The sequence below is a fragment of the Gymnoscopelus microlampas genome, assembly GCF_963454915.1.
Source record: "Gymnoscopelus microlampas genome assembly, chromosome: 10".
Classification (NCBI taxonomy): Eukaryota; Metazoa; Chordata; class Actinopteri; order Myctophiformes; family Myctophidae; genus Gymnoscopelus; species Gymnoscopelus microlampas.
In genome coordinates, this window is record NC_139947.1 from 21,825,900 (window position 1) to 21,839,545 (window position 13,646).

A 13,646-nucleotide genomic window follows, 5' to 3' on the forward strand; every position below is an offset into this window, starting at 1 on the left:
ATTGGGTTCCGCTGAGTATCCCTTATTTAATTTGAATTTGGCTAATAGACCTATTTGACTGCTTATGCTGAATTTATAGTCCATTGAATGACCATGTCGCACACCAAAAATGGCTGATCTGCACGCTCACAACACGTCACAAGTGTTGTGAGCTTGTAGATCAGCTATTTTCGGCGCGCAACAGCGTCGTATGGCTTTGCTCAGGGGGCAAGTAATCATTTATTTCCCATCCACCAGCCCCGATTTCCCCTCTTCCTGAACACTATCCAATTCTCCATTAAATTTTCTCTCTCATTGCTTTTCTCTCGCCCATTCCTGTCCCTCACCCCCCCCCCCCCCCCCCCCTCTCTTCCCTCTCTGGTCTCCTTTATTATCCCTCCCAGTCTCCATTGACTCGATCCGGGAGGTGTGCGAGGGCAAGCAGTCAGAGATCTTCCAGCGCTACTCTGAGGGCAGCTTCTTCGACCCCAACTGCTGCTTCAGCCTGTACTACGGTGAGCACATGGAGTCCCTGGACCTGGTGTCTGGGACCGGAGAGGAGGCACGCACCTGGATCACTGGCCTCAAGTACCTCATGGCTGGCATCAGCGACGAGGACAGCCTGGCCAAGAGGCAGCGCACCCGTGACCAATATCCTCCCATTATAAACAAGGCTGTACCATTATGTTGAAATTTTCCAATGTAACACATGTAACAGGGTCTGATTTAGAATGTGCCACAGGGCCCTACTTGTGGCCCTACTTGTTTGTTTTACAGATTATGAAAGATTGTTAGCTTTAAAATGAGGTCATGCACTGAAATCTGAAAATAGATTAAGATATACAGTAGTTTGAATGTTCTCAAATCAATTAGCTGAGAAAAAGCCTGTCAAACATCTGTGTAGTTACTAGTAAGGATAAATTATTAATTAAGTATTTTGTGATCCTAAAACTTATTTTAATGAATGATATGAAACGTTCTGGTGTAAAATACTCTTTATCACAGATTCAACCTGTGTCCTTAAGAAATCAGTTTTTCAGTAAATAGCTGAAGAAACAGAAGAAAACATGCATGAACACACATTTAGTGAAAATGTTGCAATATAAGGATATAATATATCAATGATTGGTCCACAAATAAGCGTTATTATATTAATCCACAAAGGTGTCCTGCGCTACAAAAGTACCTGATCTACAATTAGATCTGCCATTTTCTGCGTGGGTCACCATCAAATTGACACCCGATTTTGTAGTGTCGTCAGTTCCTTCTGAAGTGTCCTAACCTCCTTAACCCACCGCGCTGTTACATGGCTGAAGCAGACGTTCGCAGAGGCGGACAAGAACGGCGACGGCACCCTCAGCATCAGTGAGGTCATGCAGCTCCTGCACAAGCTCAACGTGAACCTGCCCCGACAGAAGGTCAAACAGATGTTCAAGGTAACAGAAAAACTCTGATGACATCATGCACACACACACACACACACACACACACACACACACACACACACACACACACACACACACACACACACAGACACAGACACACACACACACACACTCTAGATCAGCAAATATACTTAAGGTATTACTGTGGCTCCAGCGCAGCTCGATAAGGCTACTCACTATCCCCATTGTTTTCCTATATTAGTTTTTTTAATAATAATTGCAACGTGTTGTGAGCCTGTAGATCTGCTATTTTCACTAGTTTGGTTCCCAGGCAAACGTTAAATTTCTCTTTTGGGTCTTGAGCTAAAATGTTTGGGAACCACTGCACTAGATACACCATTTTGGGGCGCTGATAATAAAAGCTGCTGTCGGCTTTTAAGAATGCTAGATATAGAGGTGTAAAGAAGTGACAATGGATGAGAGGAAGGGAGCAGAGTGAGAAATTGTACAGTGAGAAATTGTTATCAATGACAGCAGGGCTGTTGAGTGGGTTTTGTTTGGGTGTGTGTTTGGGTGTGTGTGCTTGTGGCGTTGCATACACACAGCAACACGTAGACTTGCAGAATGTGGCTTTCTAATTGCCCATCTGTTGATTTGTGGTTTTAATGTCTGCAGCTCATCTGTTTTGGTTGCAATGGTTAAGTCTGGGTCGCCTCACATTTCAAGTCAATAGAGTGGAGAAAATTAAGAATTATACTGCATTGTGTGGGTGGTTGTTGAAATGGTGTTCTTTGCACTATGAAAGTGAAGTGGTGTTCTTTGCAATATGAAAAGGAAATTAAAAAGTTTTTATTCTGTCCTTGGAGAGAGAGGAAGAGAATGTAGCCTTTCGTGCCCAGCAGGCTGTGATAAATGTTCAGATTGCTCATGGCTTTCTCTCCCTGCATTGACTGCGTTCCACAGACAGATCCTATTCACCCTCCAGCACGCTAATCCATAGCGACCACGAGCCTGCAACAATCGGGCAAGAAGGCAGGGTGGCTTTCTATTCAGTGTTCTTTTAACCACTTGAACCCTAGCATCCCTATTCCGGGGGGAACATTAGCTGAAATTATCAAATGTACAAGCTCACAACGTATTGTAAAGTGATACCTTGTGAGCTTATAGATTGGCTATTTTCGGCGAAGATGTATAGTGAACAGCGAAAACAGGAGAAAAAAGGAGAACCTTTGGGAATGCGGTCAACTAAGTATAGGGTTAAAGTGGTGTTTAAATAATTTATGTATGACTTTGAAATAATTTAGCTCAAAACCAGTTCATACCGACTTTCTTTCCCCCCTGCCCAAATGATTTGCCTGAAGTTTAGAGTTGTCTCCGACTTGAGGGTGATTCGCAGATAGCCATGGTGAGAATTCAGATGAATGACATGTCATGTCACAGTGTTTGTACAGTTGCTCCACACCACACCGTGAGGGGAACTAATCTAATGGAGTGTAATGTTGTAAACGCACAAATGACAGAGCCCTTTGGTAGAAAGTCACTTACTTCAGCTGTATTAACCGCTCTGCCACTTTAACTGGGTCCCTTTCTGGGCTCTTCGTTCAAGCCAGGCCACTGGCAAAGTGCCCAACGTCAAGTGACCGTGAGTTACTGTGGTGTCTGTGTGGTTGAGGCCAGCTCTCCACCAGCTGTGGTCAGTGTGGACTGGAGTGAGAGGCTTGATACTCAGATACTGCCTTCTGCTGATTGGGAATTGCCTCAGTTCTAATCTCCTCCTTAGTTCTAATAGTTAAGTGTCAACTAGTGACCAAATGACATAAGCAATAATAATAACTGGCACAATTAACCTCTGTAGATTGGATCAATACTTAGTACATTACTTGTTCCCTATTTCCATTGTAGTTATTGCTTTGTAACCATTTAAGCCATATATACTTATATATATACTACTAACGAATAGCGAAAATAGCTGATCTACAAGCTCTCAATGTGTCGCAAGCTTGTAGATCTGCCATTTTCAACAATTTATCTACCATTTTTGATCATTTTCTCCTGTAATGACATGCCTAAAATTGAGACGCCAGGTTGAAAGAGGTTCAAAGATCAGTGTTCATTGCACACCAGGTTACAAAAGAAAAGTAAGTAAGTGTAGGCCTAGTTGAGGAGGTTGACAGAATTCTTTATTTTTTTTTACTGATTGTAAATCCTGCAGATGTTGGTCTAACGCGTTGTTTAGCTGCCAACTCCACTATATACTGTACTTTGTCCAGTATTAGCCCGTCCATGTGTTAGTCCGTGTTAGTCCACAGGGTCCTGGCTGTGTGCGAGTTGTTTTCACGCCAGTCCCACAGAGCTAGCCAGGTCGCTAATGCTAAGCCCCGCACCCTGTTGACGGTCACCCATATGGTGCTGCAGGGGCACAGATGGCCTCTGGAGTAAGGCAGGGTAAACACACCCGGAACCAATCTGGCCATATACTGTGTGTGTGTGTGTGTGTGTGTGTGTGTGTGTGTGTGTGTGTGTGTGTGTGTGTGTGTGTGTGTGTGTGTGTGTGTGTGTGTGTGTGTGTGTGTGTGTGTGTGTGTGTGTGTGTGTGTGTGTGTGTGTGTGTGTGTGTACGTACAGGAAGACTTTACTGTTTACAAATCTGCTGCTGGACGGTTTCTCAGCGTAACCTGCTTACAGCAAAGAGAACCTTGTGGACCTGACCCATATCCCGAGTTAGAGAATTGACACACATGTGTCAGAGTACTGTAACTGCTGTTATTGGTTACATCAACAATTACTGTTTTTCTGATTGATTTTACAACAAGGCCGACAATTCAGTTATTTTGAAATACTCTTATCTTATGTCATTTCAGTAGAAAAATGTTCCTCAGGCTCCAGAGCTGGAGATGAGCTTCCAGTGAAATAGCCATTGCGACACTCCTGCCCTCCTCTCTTTTTCTGCTCAGAAAGCGGTAAACTGAGGAAATGGTTTATTACAAAACACCTTGTTTAGATGCACCTCCGAGGGCCGCCTAGCCAAGTGAAGTGTATTAACACCAAAGCGCCCCCTCAAGAGATTTAGTCCCCTGTGGAGCACAGGCTTTTGGGCTGAGCGAAGAGAGGTGTGGTGCATGCACATTGGAGCATGGCAGAGGGAGTCTTTTTCCAGTCGGTTAAGTGTGCTAGCCGGAGGTATTACCGTGGCTCCAGCGCAGCTCGATAAGGCTACTCACAAAAGAGTCTTGCTCAATGATTTATCACAGCTGAGACTTGCGGAGATGGAGGGAAGGGCTGGTAAGACAGAAATAACGGCTCTTCTAACTGATAAATTAATCCATATTAGTCGCTGAGCCGAAGCACAGTGTGCTAGCAAACTAAGGGCTTAAGAGCCCGCTCTCTTACATAATGAATGGGAATGAATAAGGCTAGATTGATGTTTTCTGTCCAATAAAGAAACATGTCTCTCTAGCTGTGCTTCCTTCGTTTTATGTGAACCGTGGGTACCCTGAATGGATAGCCTATATTTGCTTCTCAGCTAAGTGCATCCGACAAATGGGGCAATTTATGGGCACTTTTGAGTCAAAAATGTCATGTCATTACTCTTGACGATAATGAGACCTGAGGCCGATTCTACAAATGCCTTCTAAATTAGTAGTGCTTTCAAGATTGTTCAAGAATGTAAAAAAATAGCAGATGTACTTGATATAGCCAGCCAGATAACTTTGATTAGCCAACGCCAAAATCTAAAATGACACAGATCCTTTCCCGGTTTTAATGGGTTATTTGCCAATATTTGAATGGCAAACAGACCTGGATGGTAGGTTCACACCACACAACTCTGCCTGTTTAGAATAAAGTTCTAGAGGTCGATTAACCACTTGAAGCCTAGCATTACTATTCTGGGGCAAACTTGCAATGAAAATAACAGATCTACAAGCTTACAACACGTTGTGAGCTTGTAGGTCAGCAATTTTTGGCAAAGAGATTTGGAGTAAAGGAAAACAAGAAATGACAGTCATATTATACCAGCTTGTGGCAAGCTAAAATCCTTGAAAGGTATTGTCATGACTTGTCATTGCATCTTACTAAACATTACCAAAAATATAAACTCAAAAGTTAAATTAAGCTGCCTTCTATCTAAAAGTCACTAGTGGATATATTCATGCACTCTTACAGGCACAAACAATCCAACATCTAACAGTAGGCTAAACATAAACCATCTAAAACTCACTAGTGGATATATTCATGCACTCTTACAGGCACAAACAATCCAACATCTAACAGTAGGCTAAACATAAACCAAAATAACTTACAACTATTAGACTTCTAATAAAAAGTGCAGTTTTGAATAACATTCAACTCCTTTGAACCCTGCTGTTTTAGAGACATAGCTTCATTGTTATTAATCTATACATTTTTATGTAATATAATCCTGACCTGAGTCACTAATGAGCTAATAATTTAACGTTGTCAGATGGGGGAGGTGTGGTCTCTGTAAACTGTGTTGTTTGGGCCGAGCACGTTTCACATTTACTGTTTATTGTTTCATCATTACAGGAGATCAGACCTGTCACAGTGGTAAATTTTAAGAGTTTAACTGAATCGGAATGTCGTTGGTATACAATGAATTCAGGAGAGGTGACAGAATGCAACCTTGGAGAACACCAATGCTAATATCATTGGCTTTGATAACTTGTCGTTGACTTTATCACCTTGGGATATGTTGGTCAAAAAGTCAAAGATCCAGTTACAAATGGACGTGTTAACTCCCAGCTTTAGGATGTTGTCATACAGCCTGGCTGGAATAATATTATTAAAAGCAGAACTAAAATCAATAAACAGGACACGCCCGTAGGTAGCATTGGCCTCTAGGTGCTGCAAGAAGGTGTATAAATCATGATTTGTTAGTATTTCTACCATTCTTCTTTATTATTATGTAATGGTGGTTTTACTTTTGCTGCTACCAGGCTGTGTTGAGAAACCTAAATATTTTTTGTCTCCGCCAGGCCGAAAGGCATGGCGAGAGAGTATGTTTTCCACCCCGTCCGTCCGTCCGTGTGTGTGTCCGTGTGTGTGTCCGTCTGTGACCAGCTAATCTCCCGCACCGTTGTTTTGATCGTAGCGAAACTGTGCACACACACTCCCTGGATGCCAATTCAGAACCTTTGCCCCAAATTTTTCTCATGGGCCTTTCATAGCGCCACCAGGAGGCCGATTTGTGCAAAACATATTTTTTGACAGCACTCCTACAGATTTTGTCCAAAAATCACGCAAATCGGTATACAGTATCTCTGTAGTCATTCAACGAAACAGGTCTTTCAGATTTCTCATATTCCATCCTGATTGGCTAAAAATGTCTTCCAAAGTGTGCAGGAGTGCTCCGTTTTGAACAAAATGCCTCAAATCATGAACACAGCATGCAATATCCGTGAAATTTTGCACACACATTCCCATTAGGCCGAGGAAGAACTACCATTTGAAAATGTTCAAATCAGCCTCATGGTGGCGCTATAACAGGCCGGTTCGTGTTTTTACCTATAATTGCACCGATCTGTGTAAAACTTTGTATGCACACTCCCTAGAGGTCAAGGACAAACCTTTGCCCTGCATTTTTCACATCTTCCTTTTATAGCGCCACCAGCAGGCCGACTTATGTAAAACACATTATTTTATACTACTCCTTCCAATGTTATCCAAATTTCACGCAAATCGGTTCACATCATCTCTATAGTCATGTGATCACGACGGATGTGTTTGATTTTTCATATGCCATACTGATTGGCTAAGATTAACATCTAAAGTTTGCATTATTGGCTTGTTTTGATCAAAATTCCGCAAATCATGAACGCACCGTCCAATTGCGCTCAAACTTTGCACGCACATTCACACTATGTTGAGGAACAATTTTTTTTTATTTATTTTTTTTATAATTTTTATCCCACGATTTTGTAACCACATTTTTTCACCCAGTGCCAATTGCCTATGTAATCCTGGGCACTACCTACCCTCTGCCAGCCTAGGGAGAGCCCAAGCTGAAGCTCATGCCTCCTTCAATGCATGAGGAGCAAGCAGGCCGCTTCTTATCACCCGACAGGGGGGAGTTTCCCTGGTTGGACATAGCGCGTGGAAGGACCACGTTATTCCAACCAGTTCCCTTCTCCTCCATCAGGCGCCCCGGCTGACCAGGGGGAGGCAGTATAGTGACCAGGATTACTACATGTTTTTGTGAGGGTATTAACTACCCTAGGAGACACGGGGAGAACATGCAAACTCCACACAGATTAGGCCCTTTCACCAACCCCACCCAGGGTATTAGCGGAGCAGATAAGTGCTACGATCTTTCAATTTATGATAAAAGCGTGAAAATTGGCGTGAGCAGTCTCCATGGGTCACTTGACAAGAATATTGTCTGAGCCATTTGTAATTTCAAGATGGCGGCCATTTTTCAAGATGGCCGACACCTTAGTGGGCAGTTAAGTGATATGATGGTTTATTTGGTGATACAAGCATGAAAATTGGCATGCGCAGTCTCTGTGGGTCACTTGACAATAGGCCACCCACAGCTATTTGAAAGTTCAAGATGGCGGCCATTTTTCAAGATGGCCAACACTTTAGTGGAGCAATTAAGTTATATAATGGTTTATTTGGTGATACAAGCATGAACATTGGCATGAGCAGTCTCTCTGGGTCACTTGACAATAGGCCACCCACAGCTACTTCAAATTTCAAGATGGCGGCCATTTTTCAAGATGGCCAACACTTTAGGGGAGCAATTAAGTTATATAATGGTTTATTTGGTGATACAAGCATTACATTTGGCATGAGCAGTCTCTAAGGGTTGCTTGATCCCCCTGGATCCTCAAAAGATACATTTTCTCATAGAAATGTACGTTTTTTTTTTCATTAAGGACGATTATTATTATTATTATTATTATTATGCTAAAACAGTTGTGTTGATTTGTTCATCATAGATAGATTAGATAAGAGTGAATATCTGCACTACCAGGGCACACTGGTGATATATCACTGCTGTTAAACCTCAGAGTGGGGTTCAATGTCAGCTAATTGAAAGTTAGTATCCCAAATGCTGTCTAATTTACCCCAAAACAGTTAGATAGCCGCACCTGAATTGACAGGTTGTGCCAGCGCGGGAGAGCCGAGCCAAGGTTGATGGGGTTTTAATTAACCGGATGGTGTACAGATCGCATGGGATTTAAATGGCATTGGATGAACGATCGGACTAAGTGTTGGGTTAAGGCACAAACTTAGTTGTATCCCATACATCAAAGTGCTTGGTAAAAGGTGGTAAAAGGATAAACCCTCTGCCTCTGCTTATGCTGCAGACATGGCAGAAGCCATCATAACAGTTGTGAAAACTAACTGGGACAGATGTTTCATTTGTCAGCAGGTCACCAAGGAAAAACTCATTCAGCCAAGTTTATTCAACAGAGAGCACGATCGTACTGGTCATGATACCATTGCAAGAAATGTTCCATTATTTCATAAGATTAATGCTCTGCCTATCTTACTTAGTCCAAGCCGACTAGATGAAGGTGATGGCATAGAAAGCACATTGACAAGAAACAGAGCAACATATCATTCAAGCTGTTCAACAACACAGAGCTGGAAAGGGCCCAAAAGAGAGCATCTACATCTGCTGAAGACACTGAAGATACCAAAGATATCCATGTCAAGAGACTAAGAAGATCTAATGTATGACCGGTCCAGTGATGTCACAACTGTGAACGAGGCCAGGCTTGATCTCTTTGCCAGAAAGCAAAGACGATATGACTTGATCCTGCCAACTCAAGCAGCACTCAAAGAGCATGCCAAACGTGCTTCTTATGAGGCTGGATACGTGTGGTGACAGGCATTGAAGCGACCTCCACAAATGCCGAGCCCATCTGACTGGGGATGGGTGGAACAGGACGAGAAGTGGAAAGTCTTCTGGACTCCACTTCCACCTATTGCGGAGAGTTGTTGGGAGTTGACCAAATGTGGGTGCACCAAGGCATGTACTGGAAGGTGTAAGTGCTTCAGATATGGACCCAGTTCCACATGCCTATGTAATTGCCCCTGCTAGAACCTATGTGCATGTTTATTTTGCCAGAGTTATTCCCCGTTGTCCTCTGTGTTTTCAAGTGTAGGCCTATGGCTCGGCTTCCCCTCGCCACATCTGTGCATCATGTTTTACTTTGTATCTAGTCTATTACTGTGTCATTTTCAGTTGTGACTTTGTAACATTGCTTCCACTACCCTCCACTGCCATATCTAACAGTGAAGCACATTTTCAGTTTAGTTCCTTAGTATAGTTTGTCATGGTTCCGTGGCTATTGCCATTCAGTGTTAGCCATTGCTCATAATTTTGGAGCACTGTCCGTTCAGCACCACAACTGTGCTTATCAGCACCACAACTGTGTTAATTTATTCATCTTATTTTTTGTTTCCCCACCCCTTAGTATCTATTTGACACATGTAATGGCTGTTAGTTTAAAAAAAATATATATATATATATATATATTATCCTCCCTTGTGACTGTTACCTTGTCGTGGTAAGGGAGCTTGTGTAAGCCTACCTCAGTGAACCCTGAGAGCTATGCCGGTGGGAGGCAACTCCTGACAGGTTTTACCAAACTGGACAGCTTGTGGGCGAGGAGTCAGACAAAACACAGTCAAACAACCTCTCTTGACAGAGCTTTTTGAGGAACCCAATACATTTCTATGAGAAAAGGTATCATTTAAGGATCCACATGGCGGACGGCAGACATCTTGAAATTTCAAGTGGCTGTGGGCGGTTTCTTGTCAAATGACCTTTTGAGACGGCTCATGGCAATTTTCATGCTTGTATCACCAACTAAATGATTTCTTAAGCTTAACTGCTCCACTAAGGTGGTGGCCATCTTGAAAAATGGACGCCATTTTGAAATTTCAAGTAGCTGTGGGTGACTTATTGTCAAATGACCCACAGAGACTGCTCATGCCAATTTTCATACTTGTATCACCAAATGAACCATTATATAACTTAAATGCTCCACTAAAGTGTCGGCCATCTTGACAAATTGCCGCCATCTTGAAATTTCAAGTAGCTGTGGGTGGCTTATTGTCAAGTGACCCACAGAGACTGCTCATGCCAATTTTCATGCTTGTATCACCAAATAAACCATCATATCACTTAACTGCCCACTAAGGTATCGGCCATCTTGAAAAATGGCCGCCATCTTGAAATTACAAATGGCTCAGACAATATTCTTGTCAAGTGACCCATGGAGACTGCTCATGCCAATTTTCACGCTTTTATCATCAACTGAAAGATTCTGCCAGAAAAAAGCATTTAGCCGCTCCACTATATGGGTGCCGATGACGTGGAGGAGAGAACATGCCCCCAGCGCCCACAGCGTCCCTGGCGGGAATCGAACCCAGGACCTTCTAGCTGTGAGGCGACAGCACTACCGACTGCGCCACCGTGCCCCCCAAATGCCACCTTTTTAACATTGGCCTGTTATAGCGCCACCAACAGGTCTAATTTAGCGAAACATGTTTTTAACAAAATGCCTCAAATCATGAATGCAGTCAGTGTCCGATCGTCGTGCAAGGCCTAAGAAGAAATGGCAACCTTTTCACGTCGGCCTATTATAGCGCCACCAGGAGGCCACAATAGCCTACCTGACCTGGCGGAGACCTGTGCTCCGAGGAGCACTTTTTCTAGTTTTTCTTATGTTCCTGTACACAAGAAACAATAAACATCTTGAATCGTGTTACTGCATCCTCTACAGGCCTATGTTCCATGAAAGCATGTGTGAAACGGCTCAAGCGTCACACTGTACAGATAGTTGGTTACTAGTTTCTCAAACACCTTCATATTAACAAAAGTCAATGCCACACTTCTATAATTGTTTAGACATACAACATTTGGGTTTTTAGGTACTGTAACAATTATCGCAGATTTAATACTTTGAGAGACCAGTTAAAATGTCAGTAAAAAAAAGCCCCTGAAAAGCAGACCACTTGATAATAGCCGCAGAAACAAGGTCAGGGCCGCTGCTTTCCTGCAGTTCTGTTGATTTAGCAGATTCCTGACCTTATGTTCTCTACCAAGAATGGTGGATCCATGGGCACTGTCTGAAGGAGCTCGACATAGCCATAGGCGTATCATCAAATCGAAGTAGAATTGATTTAGTTTGTTAGGGAGCAAGGGGTCATCATCATGGAAAGCATTAATAGTTTTATAGTATGTTATCTGCTTTAGGTTATGCAAGACACCCTTGCTATCGTGGGTATTAAGTTTGGTTAGCTTGCTTTATACTTGGCTTTTGCCTTCTTAGCTACCCATTCAAACTTATACTTTGCGATTTTGTACTGGACTACTGCTAGGAGAATTAAGGCCCGTCCACACCAAGAATAATTATAAAGATAACTATAACGATGATGATGTGAGCATCCACACTGATGAATGATGACGTTCTGTAAACATGTTGAATTGAGTGATGTGTTGGACATGTTCAAAAAGACCCCAAATGTCTCACCAGCTGTGTTACTGTGTTACATGTTACTACGGGATGGGCTAGGGCTAGACCTCAGTTCAGTAGAGCCACCAGCTTTTAAATTGCCTGTCACGGTAAAGGTTGTTTAAATGTATTTCAGGATTTAATCGCCAGAATGATCGATTTGATTTAAATTCATCCGTGTTCAGGTGACCTTAAATACATTTCTTATCTGCTCCCAGCGGAGCCACTGCTCTTTCTGCAGACCCTGGTTCCTGACCACTCTGGGGACATGTGACAATCACTGACTATAAATTGCTCTAAAATGGGGCATCCCGATGGCTCAGCCAGTTGGCAAGTATTATGTCAAAGGCAGGCAGACATTATCGTGATGTCACAGTTCCTTAGTTAGCTCATAATTTCTCTCTCTCTCTCTCTATGTCTCTCGCTGGTTGTCGTCTTCAGATCGACAAAATCGATCTGAAATGCCTTCAAATAAAATAAAACAAAACATTGATGACCTCATATTGATGACAACAGTCTTGCTCAATCATGGAGGAACCATGCATCTGAGTTTATGAATTTACAAGATGTGAAAGATATTCGCACAAAAACATATTCACATTATATACGAAAAATATATATACAGGCATCTACTTCCTTGGCCTACTAGCAGCAGGCACAACAAATTTGGTGGTGATCGGCCCAGTGATTTGCGACACACAGACAGACAAATTCTAGAGCACCCACACGTGTGTGTTGTGTTTACAGGAGGCGGACACAGACGACCAGCAGGGAACGCTGGACTTTGAGGAGTTCTGTTCCTTCTACAAGATGATGTCCACCAGGAGAGACCTGTACCTGCTGATGCTCGCCTACAGCAACCACAAGGACCACATGGACACAGATGACCTGGCCCGCTTCCTAGAGACAGAGCAGAAGGTATACGCATGCACACATGCATGCACACACACAAGCGCACATAAATAACTCCCGGCACTCATCTGAATAATTAGCCTGATTTATATTTAGAGCAGCGAATCAGAGCTAGAAACTAGATCAAGAGAGATGTATTTGTCACGCAATCATACAGATAAAAGCAGCCAAATGTTGGTGTGCCATGTTCAGCAAGACTGCTAACAACAGTAATACAATATTATAACAAGATCATAATGCTATAAAAACCAATAAAAAGATAATACAAATATCAAGGTTAAAAAATAAGGTTCAAACATACAGGTACTGTAAGACACTAACTCTCTTTAACCACTTATTATCGGTATGCTAATATTACCCTGTGCACCTAATGTCTTTGCCAAAACAAATCCGATCTACAAGGTCACATCTTTTAGATCTGCTATTTTTACAAAATGTTAACCCCAGAATAGGGATACTAGGGTTCATGTGGTTCTAACCTACAATGGGGAATGTGGAATGGAAACCTGGTAACGATTCTGAATCTGTATTTAAGTAATTTCTGACAAATAAAATTTGGCAATCACATTTCTGCTCTGCTGCAAAAAATTAACTGTATCATTAAAATAAAAGGGTACTGCACAAAATTAGGCACTTTAGATTAGTCCTAGTACGCTGATTGACTTAGCTGGCCTACAAAAATCAATATGACACCATCATAGCCATCTTTGTGATTAGAGCTGTGGTTTCTTCTGCACACCTCATGAAAGTGGAATGCGTGTGGGTGTGTGCTGGTGGGTGGGTGGGTGTGTGTTTGTTTATCCAACAGCCGTCAGTGTGAACGATAAATCAGTGGCCATTTACTATAGAAATGATTTTGAAATATGAAAATCGATTT

The 13,646-nt window shown here is 42.5% G+C and overlaps 1 protein-coding gene across 1 annotated transcript in view; it reads left to right on the forward strand.

Annotated features, from left to right (window-relative positions):
• plch2a (phospholipase C, eta 2a) overlaps nt 1-13,646 on the forward strand; it is a 167,744-nt gene that overhangs the window by 123,606 nt on the left and 30,492 nt on the right. Inside the window, exons 4-6 of the mRNA XM_084068137.1 lie at nt 384-655; nt 1,299-1,415; nt 12,605-12,775. Coding sequence (XP_083924263.1) covers nt 384-655; nt 1,299-1,415; nt 12,605-12,775 — 560 coding nt within the window. The remainder of the gene's footprint in view (nt 1-383; nt 656-1,298; nt 1,416-12,604; nt 12,776-13,646) is intronic.